Source organism: Chiloscyllium plagiosum, unplaced genomic scaffold (assembly GCF_037043375.1).
Source record: "Chiloscyllium plagiosum isolate Xiang-an unplaced genomic scaffold, Cpla_swu_hap1 HiC_scaffold_20, whole genome shotgun sequence".
Taxonomy (NCBI): domain Eukaryota; kingdom Metazoa; phylum Chordata; class Chondrichthyes; order Orectolobiformes; family Hemiscylliidae; genus Chiloscyllium; species Chiloscyllium plagiosum.
This window is the reverse complement of record NW_028270158.1, coordinates 62,111,183-62,136,576: the sequence shown is the minus strand read 5'-3', so window position 1 is coordinate 62,136,576 and position 25,394 is coordinate 62,111,183. Positions and strand designations below refer to the sequence as shown.

The following is a 25,394-nucleotide window of genomic DNA, read 5'->3' as shown; positions in this document are numbered from 1 at the left end:
AGCAATAAAGCAAACAAGGCTGAGATAAACATTCTGGGTTTTATGAAAATATCTGCTAACAAGCTAAGTGATTTACTAGACCAGAGTGATTTTAATACAGGATCTCCGTATACCTGGAGACTGTGATCTGCATCAAAATGCACCAAATGCCAGCAATCCGTATCTGTGGATTTATTCTGATATTGTCCACTGAACTTCAAGGCATCTCTTTTGTTGATTCTCATTGTCGCTTCTGCCTCAAATTTTGCCTGTGATACAAGATATTGAGAATCTCAGTACTTCCATAAGGTATGAAATAGAAATCACAATCGGCACGCAGTCTGGAAATAACTGTAACAATGAAGAACATAGCATTTCACCCTCAACATCTAGAAGCTTTATCTAGGCCAACTCAATGGATACAATGGATATCACAGACTAGAAATTATTGGAAGTTTCACGCATTCTTATTCCTCTATTTGCCATTCTAACATGGCCGTCAGTGTTTATTTAAAATAAATATTGATGTGGATTTTTCCTCCAGCACTGTGTCTTGATCTAATGCAGCAATGCTTAAGTTAGGCCTCATAACATAACATAACATAAGCTCAGTGTGGTTAATATGGTACTGAAAGACCAAACAAATGTTTAAATGATCACATTTACAGAGACATGTGTCTCCGATGGTATTGGGCTATTCAGTTGCAAATAGTAAACGTTAACATATCATGCTTCAAGTGATCTTGGGGTCAAGATGGAGTATGTGAGCCTCAAGTCACATGCTATGATCAGGAATGATATTATGACTATGTCCCTTAAAGGTATACAGTATTGAAGTATTGACGGTGAGACATAATACAATAGATAGCTCGCTTAGACAGAGGAATATTACACATGCATTCACAATTTATTTCCTGATTTCACCCCCAGAATTTCAAGCCTCATGTTTAATAATACTAAGCACAATTGGTAGATTAAAATGTGACCAAGTAATGTGTCTGGTTTTTGTTCCTAATAAAATAGAAAATACTCTGGCCTTCGAAAAGTTCAAGCGGAGAGCCGCAAGAGTGATTTCTAGCTTAAAAATTCAGTTATGCTCAAGGACACTGATTGTTTGTTTTACGCAGCATTCACGTAAAGGTGAGCTCATGAAGGCTTGTAAAATAATTGATTAGAGAGAGTCTTTACTGACTGTTTGGGTTTAACAAATTGGTAAACATCTGGAGACTTGATTTTAAACTATACAAGAGTAGGACAGACTGAATATCTGGTGACTTGTCTGTTCCCAGAGAATTGCAAGGCCTGAGAAATATACTACCAGCTGGTGAAGTTAATGATGGCTTTTCTGTATGTCCTCAATTATTCCAGACTGCAGGAGAGGTCACATCATGTCGGAGGTAGTCAGACAGAGACAGACAGACAGACAATAGGACTGATCGAAAATTATTATGGCGGCAGGTGCCAAATTGCAATGATGACATAAATAAAACAAGTAATCATAACTCACAGCATAGCTAAAAACCATCAAAGTAAAGTATGAAATAGACAAACTGCTTAATTATGAACATTTCTGTATGCCAACTGTTACAACATGTTGCAAAATACATTGTATTATAACTTTATAACTTCCAGAATTAAAACTGGCCCATTGCAATCTGCATTTTGTACTAAAATTCTACCAATCATAGATTGTCAGGTTAAGTTAACTAAATTCTCAACCTTTTCTCAACCTTGTACTAGTCATGAATTTTATAAAGTGGGAGATAGGACCATGATGGAAGTTATACATTTGGTATCTAATATGTGGAATTTTCTTCTTAATTCCAGAGTGTTTTTCCTTGTGGCTACAATAAGATATAGTAGGACTGGGAAATGGGATTCACAAGTTTGTAGTGAAGCCCAAACAGCAATTTTTCCACCTTCACCAAGGAAGCACAGATTCATAAGAGTGTCTTTAGAAATAATCCTCAGTCCATTTGATTTCCTGGACTGATTTCAACTGTCTGAGCAAGTTCACAGCAACATATCTGTATTTACCAACTCAGAATTTTCTTGAGGTTTTTTTGCCATTTCTGGGACATTAGACGGGAGATTCCAGGGATGGGTGTGGTGATGGGGGAAGAAGGATGTGTCTGAAGCAGCACAGTGTATGACCAGCTTGATCAAACAGTTGGTCATCTGTCTGTCTGTCTCTTAACTGTGTATGTTTGTAATTTATTTTAAATCAACGAATAAAACTCTTGCTGCCTAGTGGTCTTTTTTCTTTCACTGTTCTATTTCCCTTCTCTCCCATTTTATTGGTTATGCACCAAGTTTATTTTATTCTCCGTGAAAACTCTACCTAATTGACTTAAGTTTCTATTTTTATCCCAGTTTAAACGTGCTGCTAAGATTTAATGGGTGCTATGAATAGCAAAATTTCAAACTTCTATATTTTCAAAGCAGAATTTTTAACTTGCAGCGGTCCAGGCCAGGACACATTTTAGCAAATTCTATCAATGAAATTCTGACTAGCATTGCTGACAAGTGACTGAGTAGTACCATCATCAATGGCGATCTGACCACTAACAAACAAAGGGATTTTTCTCTATTTAAAAACATTACACAAATGTTGCTGTAGTCAAAAGCACGGTTCAAATTTCAACTTCAGGCTACATTGATTTTTACAACTTTAGCCAAAATTTCTGGGGTGAGCTATCTCACTGCACGCCCAGTTAGTTAAATAGCTTCAGCTGGAAACTTTGTCCCTGCTGTGAATACTTGGAAGTACACAGCAAAGACATTAGAGCATCTGCAATTGTGGTGAATGACATTGTGTCTCCTGAATAAACAAGAAAAGGACTGAAAAACTAAGGACTGAGACTGAGGGTGAATTAGAGTGGGTGAAGTCCATGTCAAATCAAGAGCTGAAAGAGAGAGAGCTCGTGAGAAAGAGACTGGATTCAAAAAGGGAACAACGTGACAGAAAGAAAATTGCTGGGAAAATACTTAAAACTTTGTATTTGATTTCTTTTTCAAATCCCTAACTATAATAAGGAATGAAAGTCTGCACCTGGAATTGCCCACTTTTAGAGAGGAACTGCTTGGCAATTCTTAATAATCATGGCAGTCAAAACAGTGACTATGCTATGAATTATGGGAGCTGCAGCTCTGTAGCGAGGTTAATGGGGAAATAACAGGCAAATGTTGTAATTTCATGAAACCCAAGTTCATTAGAACAGGAGAGGGTTTTCTCAAAACTAACGTGGCAAAATTGTAGCGTTTCACAAGTCCTGAGTCATCAGTTCCTCGCCACTTGTTGCTAGTCAATTTGCAGAGTAAAAATGGCACACACTGTTCAGACACATAAGTTTCAGCATTTACATGCTGAGTTTATTAGAACAACTGCATTGGGCTACAACATTTGCAGTTTCTGACACCCAAAAACCCGTTCTGATAGGAATTAGCATATTGACTTTTGAATTGAAAGTGAAAAGCTTTGTCTTGCGAGCAATACGGGCAGATCACAGAGTTAAATCACAGAGATAAGTAACTGGTAGGTGTTTTTTGGACTGGTCATGTTCAATTCTATAAAAGGTCTTATCTATCTTTCAGTTCCTTATTTTCCTTAAAATATTAAACAAAAGCTAATGGGCCCAGTGTACTTCTAACAATTTCTATTTGGAATTTAAGTGAATGGCAATCCTATACTTCTAGCTATTACATTACATGTGAAGCAACAAGCTAGACATGAATACTACTGTACAGTAGCCAAATAGACTCTGTAGCTAAAAAGCAAGATTGACACCAGAGATGAAGCACACTATAACATAAACTCGGGCTTGGAGGGATAAATTTATGAGGACCAATTCCATAAACCCTTCTTCTATTCCCTTGGATTAAAAAGATGGACAGGTAAAACGACTGAGGCTTTTAGAAGGATGGATGAGTTAGATACAGAGAGACCATTTTGTCTGGTGGAAGGATCAGAAACAAGGAGAAGCCATCCTTAGAGCAGCACGTGGTTGCACATGTAGACAGAAAGAAACTCGAGGCCCACCTGGAATATATTGGGACCCCAAGACCACCTCGCAATTCACCCCTACCTACCAATCCCAGTGTGCCAGGAAAACTCCACTTGGCCTCTCACAGTAGGCCTTAACAGACTATTTACTGATACAATTGGCTACCCACCACACTGCAGGTAGGTGGCCCTCACATTCCCCTCATGGGCTGAGGCTCAAATGGAACCAGGGAGCCCACGTACTGGCTGAAAACTCCATTGCTGCCTTCTGCCACCACCACTACGTAGTTCAACATCCTGGAAACATTTGACCATTGGAGGTTTTTGGACAGTCATGATGCACAGGGCTATGGGAGATTGGCACTAGAAAATAGAGACCATTAAGTAACAGAGTCAATGCAGGCACAGTGGGCTGAATGGCCTCCCTCTGCACCGTAACAATTCTGTGACTCCCTCACACAGGCTTGGAGGAAATCTAAACTCTTCACAAAAAGACTGTGGATGCGCAGGCCATTTGAGTTTTCAACTTTGAGCTGGACAGATTTTTTTGAGAGTATTCACGCCCAAAGATATAAGGCAGATAAAGAAAACAGGAGCAATATTGTTTTGATCACTGTGAAGGACTGAATGAACTGCCCGAGGCTCCCCTGCAGAGCAGAGAAGCAGCTGAGCTGTACCCACCATGTGGTCTGTCTTTGTCCTGACACAAACATCCATGTTCTTTGGGATCACGTCACCATTATAAGGGTGCACTAAAGCGACACAGATCTGAAAGAAAGAGTTATTAGAAATATGCTGAATGTTAATGAAGCTTCTAAACATGTAGCTAAGTGTCCTGTATTCTAAATATTACGCATAATCAATAAAAAAAATCCACAAAATAAACTATCAATATCTATGTGAGGTTTTACGTTTTGGCCAGAAAAATAAAAAGGCAAATTATTATTTAAATGGGAAACAGATTCAACGTGCAGAGGGATCTGGGTGGCTTTGTACATGAATCGCAGGAAGTGTGTGTGCAGGTATACCATATAATAAGAAAGGCAAATGAAATCTTGGCATTTACTGCAAAAGTACTGGACTATACAAGTAAAGAAGTATTGTTACAATGAAATAAGGCATTGGTGAGACCACACCTGGAGTACTGGGTCCAGTTTTGGTCTCCTTGAGGAAGGGTATGGTAGCACTGGAGACCATTCAGAGAAGGTTCACCAGATTGATTCCAGGGATGAAAGGTACAAGGAGTGGTTCAATAGCATGGGCTTGTACTGACTAGAGTTTAGAAGAATGAGGGAGGATCTAATTGAGGTCTATAAAATGCTGAAGGGGTTTGACAAAGTGTACATTGAACAGACGTTCCCCATTGTAGGACAGTTAGAACAAGAGGGCAGAATGAAGGGGAAGTAGGTTCAAAAACTGAGATGAGGCGAAACTACTTCTCTGAGGGTTGTGAATCTATGGGGTTCATTGCCCCAGAGTGCAGTGGAGGCAGAATCAGTCAACAGATTCAAGAAAGAAAGATGTATTTCTGATGAAAAATGAGATAAAGGGCAATGGGGAGAACATGGGAAAGTGGAGTTGAGACCAGGATAAGATCCTGTTTAAATGGCGGAGCAAACAAAAGGGTTGAATTGCCTCCTCCTGCTCCTAATTCCGGAGTTCCTATATGTGTACACTCTGAGGCTAGGAGCACAACCTGAAGGCAAAGAGTGAGTGGGGTTTACTAAGAAGCCACTACTTTACAATGTGAGGGGACACAACCAAGACACAAACACTAAGAAGCAAGGAATAACAAAAGCCTTTTCGCCGCATCTAGGGTCCATTGTTGATGAGGGTGGTCTTGTCTCCTGGCAGGAAACCCTCTTATAAACAAAAAAAAAGGCCTGTTGTATATTCCATCAACCCAGACACAAACAGGTATTCAGTTGCAATTAGAGCCACAAGGGGAGGGATCCATATCAGGTCCACACGGGAAGGTGTGGAAGAGCAAGCCCATAGTCCAGGATTCGAGGAGCAAGGTTCCAGATTGTGAGGGAGAAAGGGGGGTGGGGTCTTCTCAGCTTGTGGGTTGGGGTAAGGAGTGCACAGGACACCTTCAATAAGGGTGCAGACACCCAATGGGCACTCTTTCAGTCTATGCCCATTTGCTTGAACAAGCGCAGATGCCTTTGATTAAGTTGGCCCTTCCCGAGGCTGTTCCCCAGGAACACGGCGTGGTACCAGGCCTGTTTGTCAATCTGTTAATTCCAGGGACCCCCTCAATTGGTGATGGGGTAGAACGAATGACTTATGGATGTTGTTGTCACAAACTTAATTCCAGTGGAGTTGGGAAGGGACGGTGAATGTGTATGTCAACAGGGAATTTAGGAAGGGTTCGGACCAATTCCACTTGGAATAATTTATAGGGGAAAGGATCTTAAAATTTCTTAACAGAAATGATTATTATTTGAAATAATGCAACATTTATGAAGCAGATATTAGACAGATTAATTCCTTAGGGAGCGTAGGTAAAAGATGACCATGGCTTAAAAGTCCTTGGTCTAGACACTCAGCTATTTGTGTTGATTTTTACTACTTACGTAAGGTTTCTCAGGCTGATATCCAAGGATGAGTGTGTGAATTGTTTCATCTTTCTCATTCACCAAAGCTTTCACTTCCAAAACATAGTGTTTCTTTTTCTTGTCTACGGTGAAAGTCTCCTGTAGGAGGATGTTCTCTGGTATTGGCAGTTTAAAAGGATGGCTACAAAAATGAGGCACAGAATCAAATGAATATAGGCTTGGAATTTGCTGCAAAAACAAAATAACGATCATGCTGTCATTTGGATGAAAGCTGTACAGTAATTTGTCCTGAACAAGCCATGCCCTGTGAGTTGCCCGTTGCCACAAACCACTGGATGACTTGCCATTATCCTGGTGAAATCTAGAGCTTAAACATCCAATGAGTTTCATTCAATGGCTGCATTTATGTATAACTGAAAAAAATTTGGGATGGTATTTACCAGAGTAGGGAGACCTTTAATAATCATACTTTATGTTCCTATCAATTCAATTAACTTATTTGACTGAGTAAGGAAGAATTTAAACTGTCAAAACTCATTCCTGCAGGAAGAAATTTTTTTAAATAGAATTATAGAACTTTAAATTTTAAATTTTTTTTTACAATTTTTTCTGTCTGTATTTTTTTTTGTTTCTTCCTTAATCCCAGTCTCCTTTCCCTTTCTGCAACAGAATTGACCCTAATTCACCCAATTTCCTTCTCTGTCATTCCTCTGTGTTTTCTTTTCTCTAGACTTCATTCAGATTGTATACAAGGTGGAAGACTGGACTTCACATTCACCAAGATCTCCAATGCTAGTTTCTATCATCAGCCTACACTTTCAACAACTCTCACTGCAAGGACATTTTGAGGTGAGGGATAAGTCTAACGGGACGTGAAAGGAGATATCCCATTCAGACAAATTCTGGGCCAGTACCTTTCTGTGAACTCTGAAATAGGAATCCAATAGAGGAATTCACTGGACTAAATATTAATGGGCCTGTGTTGATCATTTGAATTTGCCCCCTTCACTTCCTTCTATTTCCCTATCATTGTGGCTTTTCATCAGTTCTCATAGCATTTGATGTGTATTATTCAAAATCCTGCCAGTCATGCAGTACTCAAGTTCCGGTTGAATGAAGACAGAGTAGCATTACCATTCAACAACAAAGCACCTAAAGGGTGCCAGGGTCATGCAATTTACTTCTTCAGTTTCTGCAGTTCATTGTTTTATTTTCCATGCAATTTACTGTTTGCAGTCATAGAGATAACTCACAATGTGGAAAGCAGAAGTGGACATTTGGACTGAAAACTAATAGAAATGTGAACAACACTCAGATAGCCCATTATAGCTTACAGTAGTTATAGAGTCTTAGAGCTGAACAGCATGGAAATAGACCCTTCAGTACAACTCATCCATGCTGACCAAGATCCTAAATTAATCTTGTCCTACTTGCCAGCATTTGGCCCATATCCTTCTAAACCCTTCATATTCATTTACCCATCCAGGTGCCTTTTAAATGTTGTAATTGTACCAGCCTCCACCACTTAACTGGCAGCTTTTTCCGTATATTCCCCATGAAAATATCTACTCTTTTAGATCCATTTTTATATCTTTCCCCTCTCACCTTCAACCTATGCTCTCTAGTTTTGGAATCCCCTACCCTGGGAAAAAGACCTTGTCTATTTATCCTATCCATGCCCCTCATGGTTTTATAAACCTCTATAAAGGTCACCCCTCAGCCTCCAACGCTCTAGAGAAAACAGCCCCAACCTATCCAGCCTCTCCCAATAGATTTCCAGCATCTGCAGTCCTCACTTTTGCCCAATAGCTTAAACCCTCCAACCCTGGCAACATCCTTGCAAATCTTTTCTGTTTCTTTAACAATGTATGCTGGGGCCTGATTTTTTTTATACATCACCACCGAAGAAATAGCATCACAATCATCCAACAGACATTAGTGTCGTGTGGCGGAAGTGGGTACTACAGATACTGGAGATTAGAGTCAAGGTTAGAGTGGTGCTGGAAAAGTACAGCAGGTCGGATGAAGGGCTTTTGCCCAAAATTTCAATTTTCCTGCTTCTTGGATGCTGCCTGACCTGCAGTGTTTTTCCAGCATCACTCTAATCTTGTTTAGAGAAGTGTGCCTGTATCCAATTGGGGTCCTTTGACCACGTTATGAAATTGCTGAAAAGAAACATTCCACATGTTGCTGAAACTTCATATCTTGCACTCATCAGGACAGATGCAAGAATACCAAATTTCAAAGGCAGCAAAATATTACATAAAAAAGGGGAATACTGAATGGTTGGCAAGTCGACTTTGACTAGACCTGCCAACCAATCAGCACCCTCTCACACATGCAGTAATAGTTGTCATTCTCTTTGATATTTGGTATTTTTGCAATTCTATCCTGAGGAGTATGAGTTGTATAGCTTCAACAGTATATCCCCTTTTCTCAAAAATGTTTGAGAGCAAGGTTTATTTCGAAGCTGTTTCCAAATGAAGACCACACAGCTATCTCAGTGCCCACTCCCCCCCAACCCCCTCCCCCCAACCCCGGCAGTGATACTGAGAAACAGAGTCAGGTTTGAGGAATGACAAATATCACCTGAATTGAATTAATGCACGGTTCTGGAAAAACATCTTCTCCCTCTTCAATTCCTCGATTTGTCCATTCAACTGCACTATCAATGGTGGGCTCTTACCGTCTGTCCAAAGGGCCATCACTGCAATGCTCCTTTTCTTCTTTGGCTGTGAATTAACAGCAGGTTAAAGGATTTCTCAATAAATATTGCTTCATTTGAAACCAGAGATGTAGTTCTCCTGTTATTTATTTTATGTGGATGACTTGCCAAACCTCAATGATTTTGCCAAAGCCACAAAACGTTTTCCTTTGATCCTGCCTTCGACACACATGAAAACACTTCAGTGACTGCAAATGTTATTTCATTCAATGTGGAGTACATCTGGCTTTAACCAGCTGAGGTTGGTTAGATCAGGACTCCAGTGATGCCAGCTAGCACCATAGGTTCGAAGAAAGAAAGAAACTAATCCAATCCCCCAGAATTTGAACACCGCCTTTCTAAATGCTAAAATTTAAGGATTGTCAGGACAACAGCACATTTGATGCAACTGTAACTTTAAAGTGAATGATAGAAAATTCTCACAATGCTTTTGCTCAAACAGTAGCCCTTCTGGTGATACTGGCACCTGTAAATTTCAGGTTCCTGTTCCAGAATATAGTTTTAGAGTCTGAAAGTCAGGATATTTCAGGAAAACCACTCAATAAATAGGACAAAGTGTCTCTGCAAATCATCTTGAATGAGTAACTTACAAGTATCAAGTTGGGTCACTGGAACGAGGTTGGCCAGGAGATCCCTGATTGGAACTGTTAACCTGGGACAGTCAGGGAGCCCTGGCTGACTGATAATACACAGGACTCTTGGGGATCCTCCTCACTATAGGGACTGGCTCTGTGAGAGCTGATCAGCGTTCACATACTGTGCACGTGTAAACAAAAGACATCTTGGTAATGGGGTACCGGTCTCCGTGGAGTTATTTCAGGTAGCAATCAGCTTTACAACTGGTGTTATTCTGCTCTGCACCCTCTCCAGTGTTATCACATCGTTGCTATAATGTGGATTCCAGAACAACACACAATAGCATGTGGAGTTTTGCAACCCACATTATGGGAGGGATATTATTTCACTGGGACAGGGTGCAGAGGAGATTTACCGGGATGTTGCCTGGGCTGGAGAGTTTCAGTTATGAAGAGAGATTGGACAGACTGGGGATGTTTTCGTTAAAGCGGAGATTGAGGAAGAACATGACTGAAATGTATAACATTATAAGAGGCATCAATAGGGTAGACATGAATAAACCTTTTCCCTTGCTGAAGGTTTCAATGACCAAGGAGCATACATTTCTAGTAGGGGGCAGGAGGTTTACAGGAAAAATGCTTTCACCTAGAGGGTGGTGGGGCTATGGACACACTGTAAGAGTAGTCGAGTGTTTCTGACCAGCACAGACTCGATGGGTCAAAGGGCCTTTTTCTGTGCTGTAACCCATATGACTCTCTCTGTCTCAAACATTCAACATAGAATTTTAGGAAGAGACCGTACAGGGCTGTACAAACTAATTACATAGAAAATGGTCATTCAATCATTTATTATACAGAGGGAATAGGCAGTAGGGAGCAGGCTTTAACTATCAACTAGCAGCTTTCGGACAGTTATCAGGAGTTGTCTTCCATTCAAACCCTGGTAAACATTAAAAATGGGCTTTGAAGCAGAGCAGAAACCGAAGAAGCATAGAAAAAAAAAGACTTGATCTTAGTGCCTATGTTGGATATGAAGATACATCACACATGGGAATGAGCAACATCGCACTGTACTGCATTCCCCACTCCACAAACTGGAAGGTCTCACCTCCTCTCTACTTGTGTAGTTAGCTGTGAAATTAAACTCTTTCTTCTGATGCTTTAGCCAAAACGAGGCAGACTTGAGTTTCTCTTTACTTTCCACAAGGATTTTGTTCTTAATGGGAAGATTCCAAAGGGAGACGACCTCACTGTGGCTCCTGAACAAACTTTCAGTAATGTGTCCAAAAGTTGATGCCTGAAAAAAGTATGTATAACACTGTGAGAAAGCTCACCCTTTTAACCATTACTATTATTACAGCTCTTTTTAATTGTCCTCGGGCCCATCATCTGTTTTGAGATTGAAATCAAATGTATTACAAAAAGGAAATATAATATCCAGAAGGAAAAAATGAGGATGTGTAGTTAAATGATATAAGTTATAGAAAATCTTATCATTTATGATTTCTGATCAGAATCAATTGTTCTTTATTTCCAATCATCCCATTTGTTGAAACAGCTGCAACAATACCAAAAATTCACTCCCACATCTCGAGCATTCATCTCTACTGACTTAACAGTTTCACTATCTAAATTCGCATTTCATTTCAGACTGATCTGAACTAAAGCAGATTGTAATTCAGATAAATCGTTCACTCTGAGTTAAAGCTCCAGACGCAGCAGCTTTTCAACATGCTGTGTTGAAGATGGAAAAGTTCTTGGTGAATAAAGGCTGTCTGAAGTTTAAAAGTGTCCACCGTTTCTTCTACAAGCAAGTTATTTGAATCTCTCTGCTGTTGCAAAAATGATTCCAGGAATTGAAAACTGTCTATCACACCCCCAGATACAAAACCAACCATTTTTGTTGGGGGGAGGGAAACAAGGGCAGGTTACAAATACAATTGGTTCAAGTTCACAAAACAGCAGCTGCTTCCAGTTATAGAATCATACAGCATAGGAAACACTGTCGGTCCAACCAGTCCATGCCAACCATAATCCCATACTAAACTAGTCCCACCTGCCTGCACTTGGCCCTTATCTCTCCAAACATTTCTTATTCATGAACTTATCCAAATGTCTTTTAAACTTTGTAACGGCACCCGTATTCACCACTTTCTCTGGAAGTTTATTCCACACATGAACCATTTGCTCCACCATCTGTTATGATCGTGGTTGATCATCCAACTCAATAGCCCATGCCTTTTTTCTCACATATGTTTTGATCCCTTTAGCCCATTGTGTCCAGGGATGTGCAGGCCAGGTGGAAATAGCTTTGGAAAATCCAGGGTTTCAGGGATGGGGTCTGGATGGGTCAGTGTGGGCTGAATCACCTGCCCCACACTGTAGGGATTATATTCTAGATTGGCAGTTTTAGGGCGGCACGGTGGCTCAATGGTTAGCCCTGCTGCCTCATAGCGCCAGGGACCCAGGTTCAATTCCTCCCTCGGGTGACTGTCTGTGTGAAGTTTGCATGTTCTCCCCGTATCTGTGTGGGTTTCCTCCGGGTGCTGCGGTTTCCTCCCACAATCCAAATATGTGCAGGCCAGGTGAATTGCCAAGCTAAAATTGTGTATAGTGTTAGGTGCATTAGTCAGGGGGAATGGGTCTGGGTGGGTTACTCTTCGGAGGGTCGGTGTGGATTTGTTGGGCCAAAGGGCCTGTTTCCACACTGTAAGAAATCTAATCTAATCATTCACACGGGAGGTAATGGTGAGGGGGCAGGGAAGCTGAAGAACCTAAATGAGTCCCAGGAAGAAGCAAGCATTGCTGAGCTTATAGCAGGACTTTATTAGCAGTGCCTAACCTTGTCGCTTTGAGGCTGCTCCACCATTTTTTATGATTGTGGTTGATCATCCAACTCAATAGCCCATGCCTCTTTTCTCACATATTTTTTGATCCCTTTAGCCCCAAGTACAAATCCAACTACAGCAGCACGGTGGCTCAGTGGTTAGTACTGCTGCCTCACAGCACCAGGGAGCCGGGTAAGATTTCACTCTTAGACGACTAACTGTGCGAAGTTTGAACATTCTGTGTTTGTCTGGGTTTCCTCCGGGTGCTCTGGTTTCCTCCCACAGTCCAAAGATGAGCAGGTTAGGCGGATTGGCCATGATAAATTGCCTAAAGTTCCTAGGGGTATGCAGGCTAGGTAGGTTAGCCATGGGAAATGTGGAGTTACAGAGAAAGGGTAGGGAGGTGGTTTGGGTGTGATGCTCTTTGGAGGGTTTGTGTGGGCTGAATGACTTGCTCCCTTGCTTTAGGGATTCCATGAACTCCTCCTTGAAATCATACAATGTTTTAGCCTCCACTACTTTCTGCGGCAGAGAATTCTACAGGTACTGGTGGGCGGCACGGTGGCACAGTGGTTAGCACTGCTGCCTCGCAGTGCCAGAGACCCGGGTTCAATTCCCGACTCAGGCGACTGACTGTGTGGAGTTTGCACGTTCTCCCCGTGTCTGCGTGGGTTTCCTCCGGGTGCTCCGGTTTCCTCCCACAGTCCAAAGATGTGCAGGTTAGGTGAATTGGCCATACTAAATTGCCCGTAGTGTTAGGTAAGGGGTAAATGTAGGGGTGTGGGTGGGTTTCGCTTCGGCGGGTCGGTGTGGACTTGTTGGGCCGAAGGGCCTGTTTCCACACTGTAATCTAATCTAATCTAATCTAATCTAATCTAATCTAATCACTGTCTGGGTGAAGATCTTTCTCCTCATCCTCAGTCGTAAACAGCCTACCACATTTACTATCATAGAGTAATACAGCATGGAATCAGGCCCTTCAGCCCAAACGGGTCCGTGCTGACCATGGTGCTAGTTCCAATTGGCTGCATTTGGTTCATATCTCTCTAAACCCTTCCCATCCTTGTACAATCCAAACTTTTTAAAAATATCTTTACACTGTGACGTCTGGATTTGGAATTCCTGTTACCAGAACATCCTTCCTACATTGACCCGATCAAGTTACAATTTTACAGGTTTCTGAGATCACCTCTCATTCTTCTGAATATAATCCTAACCGATTCAACCTCTCCTCGTGCACAGGTCCTGCCACCCTCTGTTCTCCTTTTTACAAAAGCAGGAATTTTTAAATAGGATTCCCAAACACTTTGGGGGATCCCCAATTTAAATGTAGCGCTGATTAATCCCAATGTTTTGTGAAGATCCCAGTATTGGACAGAATAAATGAGGCAGGTAGTGTATATGTGAGTGCTACCCATGTGTTCCCTGTATGTCAATCTTCAATCTTTACCTGGTCATCATAGGATTGAGGGTGGGAACAGTTAATATTGAGGCCACATTTTGCAATAAAACCTGGTGAAGTTCCATTAAACAGTGCAGTGGTAATGTGTGATAAACCAAGACCGCATCTGATTGGAGATGACGCAGTTTGAACTAACAGGACCTAACTCTGGATGGATAATTAGCCAAATACAGAGTCCTTACCAATCAGTAACAATGTGGGTGAGCTTGGATCCCTCTTTCTGCTGAATACTTGGAATTTATCCCTGTGCCTCAGTTTGTGCCAACTGCATTAAACTTCCTTTTAATAACTGAGGTTGATTCTGTTGAATTTTATTCTGCACTACTAACTTCACAAGCTAAAGTTCTCAATATTAGAGAATATCAATTGTTACAGTGCAGAAAGAGGCCATTCATCCCGTCGTGTCTGCACTGACTTTGAGCTCCTGATTTTTCCCGTCCCTGTAATCGTTCATTGCCCTCTTGAATACCTCAAATGAACCCACCTCCACCACATCCACAGACAGTGCATTCCAGGCCTTAACTACTCACTGGGTCAAATGTTGTTCTCAGCTCAAATTTGATTCTTCTGAAAAATACTTCCAAACTGTGCCGCCTGGTTCTTGATCAACTTACAAATGGAAACAATTTCTCCCTAACCACTCCATCCAGAAACCTCCTAATTTTGAAAACCTCTATCAAACATTATTTTAGCTTTCTCTGTCAGGAAAACACTCCCAACTTTTTCAATCATTCCTCATACCTGAAATGTCTCAGACTTGGAGTCATACTCCTATACCTTTTCTATATCCTCTCCAATTCAAATATTTAATATTTGTGACTCAGTAATTCTCCAAAGATCTATGTTAACACTGTAACTTTTACCTTAATATCATCAATTAAGACTAAAGTGTAATATAGGATTACAATCAGATTATATTATGAATGATTCGTGATACTTAACGAAATGGATGATTATTTAGAATTAACAGGGTGAAAATTAAAAATGACATTCAGCAGAGGCAATTTTTCCAACTTCTATGTTGGAGTCATACAAAACTTTGATTAATACACAATTAGAGTATTGTGTGCAGTTCTGGTCACCACACTATAGGTAGAGTGTATCTTTACTGGAGAGGGTGGGTAGGAGATTCACGAGGATGTTGTCTGGGGTAGAGCACCTTAGCTATGAAGAGAGATAGGCTCGGGTTGTTTTCTTTGCAGCAGAGAAGGTTTAGGAGGGACCTAATGGAGATGTATAAGATTAGGAGGGGCATGGACAAAATTAATAGAAAGCAGCTGTTTCTCTTAGGTGAAAAGTCAATGAAAAGGGGAAACACTTCAGGTGAAGGCAGAAGATTTAGAGAGGAGTTGAGGAAAATTGTTTCACGCAGGGGATGATAAGGGTCTGGAATACTCTATCTGGGATGGTAACCTTACAACCTGTATATAGTCCTTGGATGAGCATGTGAAAGTCATAACATAAGGCTATAGGTCAAGTGCTGGAAAATGGGACTTGTTTCGATATAACCTACTTTTGGCAGTACAGACCTGATGGCCGAAAGGGCCTCTTTCATATTGTGGCATTGGCAATCATTCACTAATGACTATGATTGTCCACCGAAAAATTTCTATTTCACTGCTCATGGATTCCGTAGGTCCTTGTATGGCCAATGAGCCCAATCCTCGAGCCCCACCTCTGGGGGCATGGAATTTAGATTACTTATGTACTTACGTACAGTGTGAAAACAGGCCCTTCGGCCCAACAAGTCCACACCGACCCTCCGAAGAGCAACCCACCCAGATCCAGTCCCCTGCATTTACCCCTTCACCTAACACTACGGGCAATTTAGCATGGCCAATTCACCTGACCTGCACATTTTTGGACTGTTGGAGGAAACTGGAGCACCCGGAGGAAACCCACGCAGACACCGGGAGAACGTACAAACTCCACACAGACAGTTGCCTGAGGCGGGAATTGAACCCAGGTCTCTGGCGCTGTGCAGCAGCAGTGCTAACCACTGTGCCACCTATGGGCAATACATGCTGGCCTAATCAGTGATATCCACATATCCATCTATCCACTGGATGCGATAGGTGCGACATCAAGCTCAGATGGGATTTCCTCACCCATATCTTAATTTAGCCACTTTCCGGGCACTTAAATGGGTTACCAAATGCTGTATGTTATCCATGGAACCTGACCTTCAGCAAATGTCACTTCAAGGAGAGCAGAGGAGAAAATTAAAGTTAGGGATAAAGAATTGATCTCCATGCCTTAACAGATGGAAGAATTGCCTGATGTGTGGAAATTAGGAGGGTGTTGGTTGATAATGGAAAACAAAAACATAAGGTTACAAAATTGCCAAGACTTAGAAACATAAAGAATAAAATGAGGCTGGGTGTGATGAGGCCCTTCTCAACCCACAGTATAATACCCGGATAATACCCCTCAGGGCAACTGGAATCTTCTCTGCCGGTTTAGGAGCAGAATAAAAGCTCACTCCATTGCCCAGGATGGTATCCTTAATGATCGAGACATCATTGAGACAAACAAGGGAGGACACGGCGAGGGATTAGGAAATCCTAGACCACAGCATTTCTAATTACTGAGGGAATTTGCTGGGGCATCCTCTAAGATGTCCCTGAAGAGACTGGCTCTCGGAGTCTGAGGGAGCCATTCCAATCCCAATTAACCGTGCAAGAAATTCTGGAGTTAATTGACTAATACTTGGACTGAGGTCACGTACAGTGGCTGCAGAACAAGAGAACACTCCACGTTTCTCTTGGCAATGGGTGCTTGGGGCAGGTCTGGTAGGCAGCAAGTGGTTACATGGGAGGAGGGGGAGGGTGGCAGCCTTCTGGAGGAGGCTTATGGGGCATGGGGATTGGTGGGGAATGGGCTGAAAACACACACAGGAAAAATAGTTCACAGCAGCTAGCCACACTAATGCCTGTATCCCACTCCTGCGTTGTCTACAATGAATGAATTGGCTCCTTGGCCTTTAGATTACTGGTATTCCATTCTCTGGCTCCTTTTCTGTATTTGCTGTCCGGTATTCCCAAACAATTGCAACCTTTCATACAGGAAGTTCCTCCAAGTCGGTTTCTCTGAATGAGGGTCTCCCACACATTGACGTCTATGTTGCAGTTCTTGACAGAAGCCCTCAGGGAGACGTTGAAACACTTCCTTTATCCTTCTCTCGGTCAAATTACTTCTTTAAGCTGGGTGAGGATGATTTGCTTTCGCAGTCAGAACTCCTGGCCTCATTCTTGATGAAGGGCTTTGCCCGAAACATTGACTTTCTCGCTCCTCGGATGCTGCCTGACCTGCTGTGCTTTTGCAGCACCACACTCTCAACTCTAATCTCCAGCATCTGCAGTCCTCACGTTCTCTCAGCACATGTCCGGTCCAACGAAGTTGGTTTCACATGATCATGGCCTCATTGCTAGGGCTGTTAGCTGCTTCAAGGACACTGATATTAGTGCACCTAATATCATGGTCATTGAAGATTCATCCTTCAGTGTCCAAAGATGGTGTTCATATATTGGATGACATGTTCAATCGACGTCAGCCTTAGATTTGAGGTAGCTTCTTCAGGGGAACGTTCCACATTTGGGAGGTGTCACCGATGATCTTAATGGAGGGATGAACCGGAATTTGACAGGGACAGATTGGTAAAGGCACTCTTCAGTACTGTATGATTCTATGATTATCCCCCTCCTGTTAGCTCCTAAGAACATTCAACCACCGTTCTCTGGCTGTGGGTTTGACAGGACAAGTTGCTGTCAATCAAACAGCAAAAGAGTCAGCACCTTCTACAGGTGTATCTGAGACCTGTGTCAACAAGATGAGCAACCCCATTAGCTCCTAAATCAGATAGAAGAATTATTAAATGAGCATCACAAGAAGTGTAATTCAACATCAAAACAAATAGAGAAAATGAGACAAGAAAGGGGAAAGAAGATAGAATTAAGGGAAAGAGACAGATTTAAGAGAGACAGAAAGAACAGTTGTTTTTGTAGGAATGAGGTTCCACACTCGTAAATGATCATTTTCAGTGCTTGAGAGATTAGTTGACACAGATTACAAGTTACTATGTCATTAACCTGCAATGGAATACGCACGTTCTAACTTTGTCTGGTGTAATAAATGTATAGATGCAAGTGAGGTAAACCAATCTTATATTACTTAGTGTATTTGAAATGGTGAATTAATGGCAGAGCTGTCATTATTATTGTGTCTGGAGGAGTACAGCACTTCCTCAATCACCTGAAAACAACAAATGCTGCAGGTCTCAGTGGGTAAGACAGCATCTGTGGAGAGAGAGCAAGCTTACGTTTAGGTAACTCTTCATAGAGCTGAAGCGAAGCGTGGAGGGGTCAGCATTTATGTTGTAGTTTGGGAGGGATGGGGTGGGGTCTAGAGTGCTGCTACACCCCACCACATCCACAATCCAGCCTCTCCTCCCACTGTAGCATAAAAGCTGCCCCCCCACACACTTCACTTCAGCTCTGATGAAGAGTCATCTAGACTCCAAATGTTAGCTTGCTCTCTCTCCATGGATGCTGCCTGACCTTCTGTGACCTCCAGCATTTGTTATTTTCAGTACAGATCCCAGTAACTTACTCCTTCCTCAATTACTTGTTTAGGTGCATATGTGATTGGATGGATGTTGCGGTGTGATTTCCACCTTAAGTTCACTTCACTGATATTCCTTTTGTAAAGTCTAGTCCGTTATATTGATAGATATAAGGAATAGGAGATCCCACTGTGCCAACTTAGTTCAATATGATACTTACCACCAAGGTGATCAATTGGGGAATCAAGGATTTCAGGGAAATGCAGGAGTGTGGATGTCAGGAGTATCAGATCAACCATGATCACACTGAGTGGGGGAGCACGCTAAAGGGGCTGAACAGCTACTCCTATTCCTAATTCTTAAGAGTCTTATCCTAAAGTAATTCTTGCACCAATTTCTTTATCGGGCTCCAAGACCTGTACATTCCAATTTGATTTCTAACAACAGGAGCCCAAATGGTTAGTGAGAAGTTCAGTGCATTTCTACTGATGTAGAATTAACCAGTCCTCAAGTCCTATGGTTTAGTTTAACATTTCGAAAATACAGGTAGCTCTCCTATAACATGGTAGTTGCGTTCCCATGTGGTACTGTGTTATAGAAAGTCGGGCAACATAAATAATGGGGCTTATGGGAAAAACAGGGATGGGGGCAAACCCACCAAAAGTATTAGTAAAGATCAAAAGAAAATTAGTTAGCTAAACACAAATGATAGTACAATTTAAGTAAATCATTAAAATATATGATTTAATGAAATAACACAATAAGTTAACACTTTAACACTAAAATCACTGACTACAGCACTGACTACCTTTCAAAAAGCTGTTCACCAGAAAGCGCGGGAACTGACTGACCACGTGATGCCAACACGGAATTCTTCTAAACATAAACTACAACTCCCAGTTTCAAGCTAAGTTTCATGGCTTGCAGAGCTGATTGCATTCCTGGTTTAGCTGAACACTGAATTTCCATTTTGCAGTCAGAGGATCTTGAGGCTGGGTTTTGCTGTTCAGCTAGTGCCAGGGATGAAATCATGCAGCAGTGAACAGTTCACTTTATATAAAAAAAATTCATAACTTGCCAATTGTGTTTAATAAACGCATGTTATAGGAGAACTATCTGTATGGTGAAACGGTGACACAATGGTAATTTCACTGGCCTATTAACCCAGGTGCCCTGGCTGATGTTTTGTGGCTGTGAATTTACTGTTCCAGTTGTGGAATTTAATTAAATCAATTAAGTGATAATATTGATCAATCAATTGAATTCTCCATTAAAAACATTATGGGGGTTACCATTGACCAGAAACGGAGATGGACTAAGCACATGAAAACAATGGCTACAAGAGCAGGCCAGAGGCTAGGAATCTGGTGGCAAGTAACTCACTTCCAGACTCCCCAAAGCATGTCCACCATCTACAAGTCAGAAGTCAGAAGTGTGGTGGAATACTCCTCACTTGCCTGTATGAGCACAGCTCCAACAACACTCAAGAAGCTTGACACCATCCAGGTCAAAACAGCCCGCTTGATTGGCACTACATCCACAGGTCCACCACCACTCTGTCCACCACCACTCAGTAGCAGCAGCAGCCTGTTCTGCAGAAATTCACCCAATAGACAGCACTTTCCAAACTAACGATCACCACCATCGAGAAGGACAAGGGCAGCAGATACACGGGAACACCAGCACTTGCAATTCCCCTCCAAGCCACTCATCATCCTGACTTGCAAATATATCACCATTTCTTCAGAGTCACTGGGTCAAAATCCAAAAATTCCCTCCCTAAGGGCATTGTGGGTCTGAGCACATGGATGGCAGCGGTTCAACATGGCAGCTCACCACCAGCTTCTGAAGGACAGCCAGGAATAGATAATAAATGTTGACCCAGTCAGCGATGCCTACATCCCACCAGCAAATTCAAAAAAGTGCTGGCCTTGCTATCAATGCCTAGAATCCCACAAATGAAGTGCAAATAAAATGGTTCAAAAAGAAGGACCAGTACATTTACAGTACAATACATGAATTGTGAAGGCAGAGTGCAGCCTTTAAAGAGAAGGGAAAGTAAACCATTACTAACCTTTAAATAAGTGGTGCTGGGTGTGTGAATATGGATCCTTCCCTCCATTTTATTGCCTTTGTTTTTATAATAGGTGGAGATGACTAAATTCTTCACGAATACAGCTTTTGCTGCTGTTATTTCCACACTTGCTTGGTAAGCACGAATGTGAGGTTGATTCAGTTTATGCAAAGTATGAAGGTAGAGCCAAGGCGTATCTAGCTTCAACGAACCTTGTCAGAAATTAGGAAACAAAGTTCTACAAATGGCTGCTAACAACAATTCAACAGGCAGGATTTAACAAGTACAGTTTTTAACTTGTTCACTTTTTCTCTGAACATTTTAAATACCACCCCAGATCTACATGTCCCAAGTCCTTTTCTGTACACCCATCTTTCCCAGCTCCCCGTCTTGCTGCATTGTGCACATCTCTAGTTCCCAGTTATTTTGCCTCTGTTTATATGTTTCTCCTCCTGCTGACCCACAAGTAAACCTTTCCAAGACTTTATTAAGAAACATGGACCTGTTGCCTGGAGACTGGGAGGCCATGTCTGGGCTTGAAGTTCCAGTAAACACATCCCAGTGAAGTCAATATGATGCAACACTGTAGATAAAGTTAAGCCCTCACACCTCAAGGGGAGGTAGGCCTTCTTGTACGTGATTTGAGTCTGGTATAAACAGTGGATTGTGGGGATGTCAAGCATAAACCTATCTGCATCTGACCACTTCAGCGTCTGTACTTTCACTGAATCCCTACAGTGTGGCCCGTCAATTCTGCACCAACCCTCCGAAGAGCATCCACCCAATCCCTGGATCCCTGCATTAATATTGGCTAATCTACCCAGCCTGAACATCTCTGGACACTGAGGCAATTTAGTCTGGCCAATCCACCTAGCCAGCACATCTTTGGATTGCGGGTGGAAACCAGAGCAAACCCATGCAGACATGGGAAGAAAGTGCAATCTCCACACCTTCAGTTGCCCAAGGATAGAATCAAACCGGGGTCCCTGGCACTGTGAGGGAGCAGTGCTAACCACTGAGCCACCCTTTGCTCCCAGATGGTGAGCAACGTTCACTCTAAATTCTCGGCCCTGTTCGTGGCATGGTATGGTCCTTTTAAAATTGCCCCACCTACCCACATGCTGGGACACATTCTTGTGCATGGTCAGTTTGTCCTCTGAGTTGCAGTATGGTGATAATGAAGGCTGCAAAATAAGCTTTTTGATATTACATGCTGGTCAACGCCTCATGTACAAGAAAATCTGTAACATTTAGGACTACACAGGATGTATGGCACAAAATCAGGTCATTCAGCCCAACCAGTCCTTGTTGATGTTCACGCTACACTTGTGCCTCCTTCTGAATGGATCATTGTCACTCTCTGTCCCCTTCTCCTTCACAGCCCGTTGTCTAGTTTCCCTTTCAATATCTTTACACTACTTCCTTCAATCATTCCTTGAGGTAGTAGGTTCCAGAAAACCCAACCTTTAGGTGACAAGTTTCTCCTGAATTCCTTGTGCGATTTCTGGATTACTAATATCTAATATTGTTGATCTCTAAATTCCACAAAAGGGAGCTTTCCTTTTGTAAGCACTCTGTCAAAACCTTCCATAATTTTCAAGACCCCTTTTTGGTCGTCCCCTCAATCTTGTCTTCTCTAGGAAGAGGAGACCCAATTTGCCAATCCATTCTGGAAGTGACTCCATACCCACACATTTCTGGTATCATCCTTTACATCTTCTGTGGTTTTGACTTCTTTCACTTTTCCACAGTGCGCTCATAGAATGAATTCAAGATGGAACCGTTCCAAACTGAGTAATACTGAGAAAAGGAATGATTGCAAGTGGTTGATGAAATATTACTCCGGTGCTGTAAGTCAGATAACTTCCACAGCATTTTCCAATTTTCTTGTTACTATTCTTGTAGTAAATTCTGCTCTGGATGAAAGTGAAACAAAGCCCGTGTCTTGGACTAGCTTGAAATGAAGAGCATAATTCATAGTCTCCATTCTCCGGTTTCACCAGTGAAGGTGGGCATATTTCACCCACTTCTCCAGTTTTGCCATATTTTCCCCCTGTTAACGTCCCTTCTATGAGACTAATAGTGGGAAATCAACCTGTTTGTAACTCCCCGTCCAAATCAGACATTATAACACCAAAATTAAGGCACAGAATGAGAACTTTTGGCCCATTCAGTCTTTTGTAGAGAATCTGAAAACCAACATGCATCAATATTTGCATCACTTGGACTAAAAACAAGAACTAAAAGAAATCAAAATCTAAAATAAACTGAATAAAATTCTGATCATTAAGTTGAAGGACAACATGCCAATAAAATGCATTGTTGCTAGGTCTTCCTACCTTCCCATTTCTTTAGGTTAGGTTTTGATGTATCCTTCCATTGAATTCCTGCCTGGAATGGGGTCTTGTCATTGTACACCACTTTAGCATGTGTGTTGCTTTCAGTGTAGCCCTCCAGTGAATGGGAATGCTGCAGTTGGGTCTTGTAGTTTATTTGCTTCTCTGGAATTTGCAAGGTGAACTGGATAATGGTAAATTAGTTTGAAACTATTAAATTACCACTTAAAGAACTAGAGACATTGACACTTAAAAAGCAATTCATCATTCAGTAACCAGTTGAAAGGACTAACATCAATCTCAACAAACTCGCTTATTTATACAGAATTTGCTTTTAAGAAAAGAGACAGATTGTCCAAAATGCAAGATCGTCAGGACACAGGTTGCAAGAATATCAAATTACAAAATGTACAACAATTTATTGGTCAGAGTATTGAGTACGAGAGTTGGGAGGTCATGTTGCGGCTGTACAGGACATTGGTGAGGCCACTTTTGGAATATTGCCTGCAATTCTGGTCTCCTTCCTATCAAAGGATGCTGTGAAACTTGAAAGGTTTCAGAAAAAATTCACAAGGATGTTGCCAGGGTTGGAGGATTTGAGCTTTACGGAGAGGTTGAATAGACTAGGGCTGTTTTCACTGGAATGTCGGAGGCTGAGGGGTGACCTTACAGAGGTTTACAAAATCATGAGAGGCATGGATAGAGCAAATAGGCAAAGTCCTTTCCCTGGGGTGGGGGAGTCCAGAAATAGAGGGCATAGGTTCAGGGTGAGAGGGGAAAGATGTGAGAGAGATCTGGGGGGCAACTTTTTCGTGCAGAGCTGGCACATATATGGAATGAGCTGCCAGAGGATGTGGTGGAGGCTGGTATAATTGCAACAGGCATCTGGATATGAACAGGAAGGGTTTGGAGGGATATGGGCCAAGTGCTGGCAGGTGGGACTAGATTGGGTTGGGATATCTGGTGGCATGGACGGGTTGGACTGAAGGGTCTGTTTCCGTGCTGTACATCTCCATGACTTCTATGACACTAACTATGCTGCATAATAAGAGGGCCCTGACTGGTTGGTAAGCAGACTAAGATTGGTAGGGGTGTTGCCATGGGGAACACAGCAGGCAACAATAAATAGCCAAGCTTTTGGTTAAATTCAAATTAGGCAAGTTGAGTCTGTTAGGTCCAGGTACTGCCATGGGTATGCATGCTGTCCCTCCAAGAGAGCTGGTGTTTCTTCTTTGTGAAGAATATTCTCTTTTCTTATTTCTGACGATAATCTTAAATTGATGAACTCTGTCATTTACTCACCTCATCAATACTCTTCAATATAGGGACTCACAACCCTCCAACATAGAGAATTCCATGGCTTCATAACCCGGAGGGGGGAGGGGCAACGTGAACGCAATGTAGATTTAACCCCAATCCCAGACCCCTTATCCTGAGAGTGTGTCTTTAGGTTGTTGGATTTCCCTCGCATCAGAAACAACATCCATCCTGTCAAAGTCCTTCTGGGGCTTTTACGTCTCTCAAGATTGCCTCTCATTCTTCTAAACTCCAAAGAACGTAGGTTCAAGTTACATCAGGAAAGGTAGCTAGGTGAGGTTCTAATTCATTTCTCAAGTCACACTTTAATTAACTCACTTCCTGTCTCCTCCATGCCTGTCCATCCTCTGTAAGGCACAAATCAGGACAGTAATGGAATACTTCCCACTTGTTTGAGTCAATGTAGTTGCAACAACACTCAAGACACTAACTTGCAGGGCCAAGCAGCCATTTAATTGGTACCACATCCACAAGCATCCACTCCCTCCACCACCAATGCTCAGTAGCAGCAATGTGTACCGTCTACACAATACCTTTAGAAATTAACTAACTCTCCTTTGAAATCAGTGACCTATTTTCTAGAAGGACAAGGGCACCAGATCCATGGGAACACTACCACCTGCAAATTACCCTCCAAGCCACTCACTATACTGACTTGGAAATATATCATCGTTCCTTCAGTGTTGCTGGGTCAAAATCATGAAACTCCCTCTGAAACATGTCCCCACAGCTCAGGGACTGCAATGGTTCAAGAAGGCAGCCCCTTGTCAAGGACTTCTAGGAATGGGCTATAAATGCCAACGACACCCATTAGCCAGGAATGGATAAGCAAAAAACAAGTATTAACCAAATTCCACTATGAATAAACAGTAAATGGAAACAAACAATCCTTCTATCTATTTGTGAATGATAACTCACTTCAGGAAGTCGAACAAGATCAGGATGTTGGGTTAAAGCATCTGGAGACTGCTGC

The 25,394-nt window shown here is 42.0% G+C and overlaps 1 protein-coding gene across 2 annotated transcripts in view; it reads right to left on the bottom strand.

Moving 5' to 3' along the window:
• The window catches only part of apoltp (apolipoprotein lipid transfer particle homolog), a 394,813-nt gene that overhangs the window by 175,627 nt on the left and 193,792 nt on the right, over positions 1-25,394 (bottom strand). For both annotated transcript variants that reach the window (XM_043711128.2, XM_087998023.1), the window contains exons 28-34: positions 23,108-23,288; positions 20,769-20,980; positions 10,952-11,140; positions 9,133-9,275; positions 6,562-6,724; positions 4,664-4,750; positions 114-248 (exon numbers count right to left, since the gene is read on the bottom strand). In XM_043711128.2, coding sequence (XP_043567063.2) covers positions 114-248; positions 4,664-4,750; positions 6,562-6,724; positions 9,133-9,275; positions 10,952-11,140; positions 20,769-20,980; positions 23,108-23,288 — 1,110 coding nt within the window. The remainder of the gene's footprint in view (positions 1-113; positions 249-4,663; positions 4,751-6,561; positions 6,725-9,132; positions 9,276-10,951; positions 11,141-20,768; positions 20,981-23,107; positions 23,289-25,394) is intronic.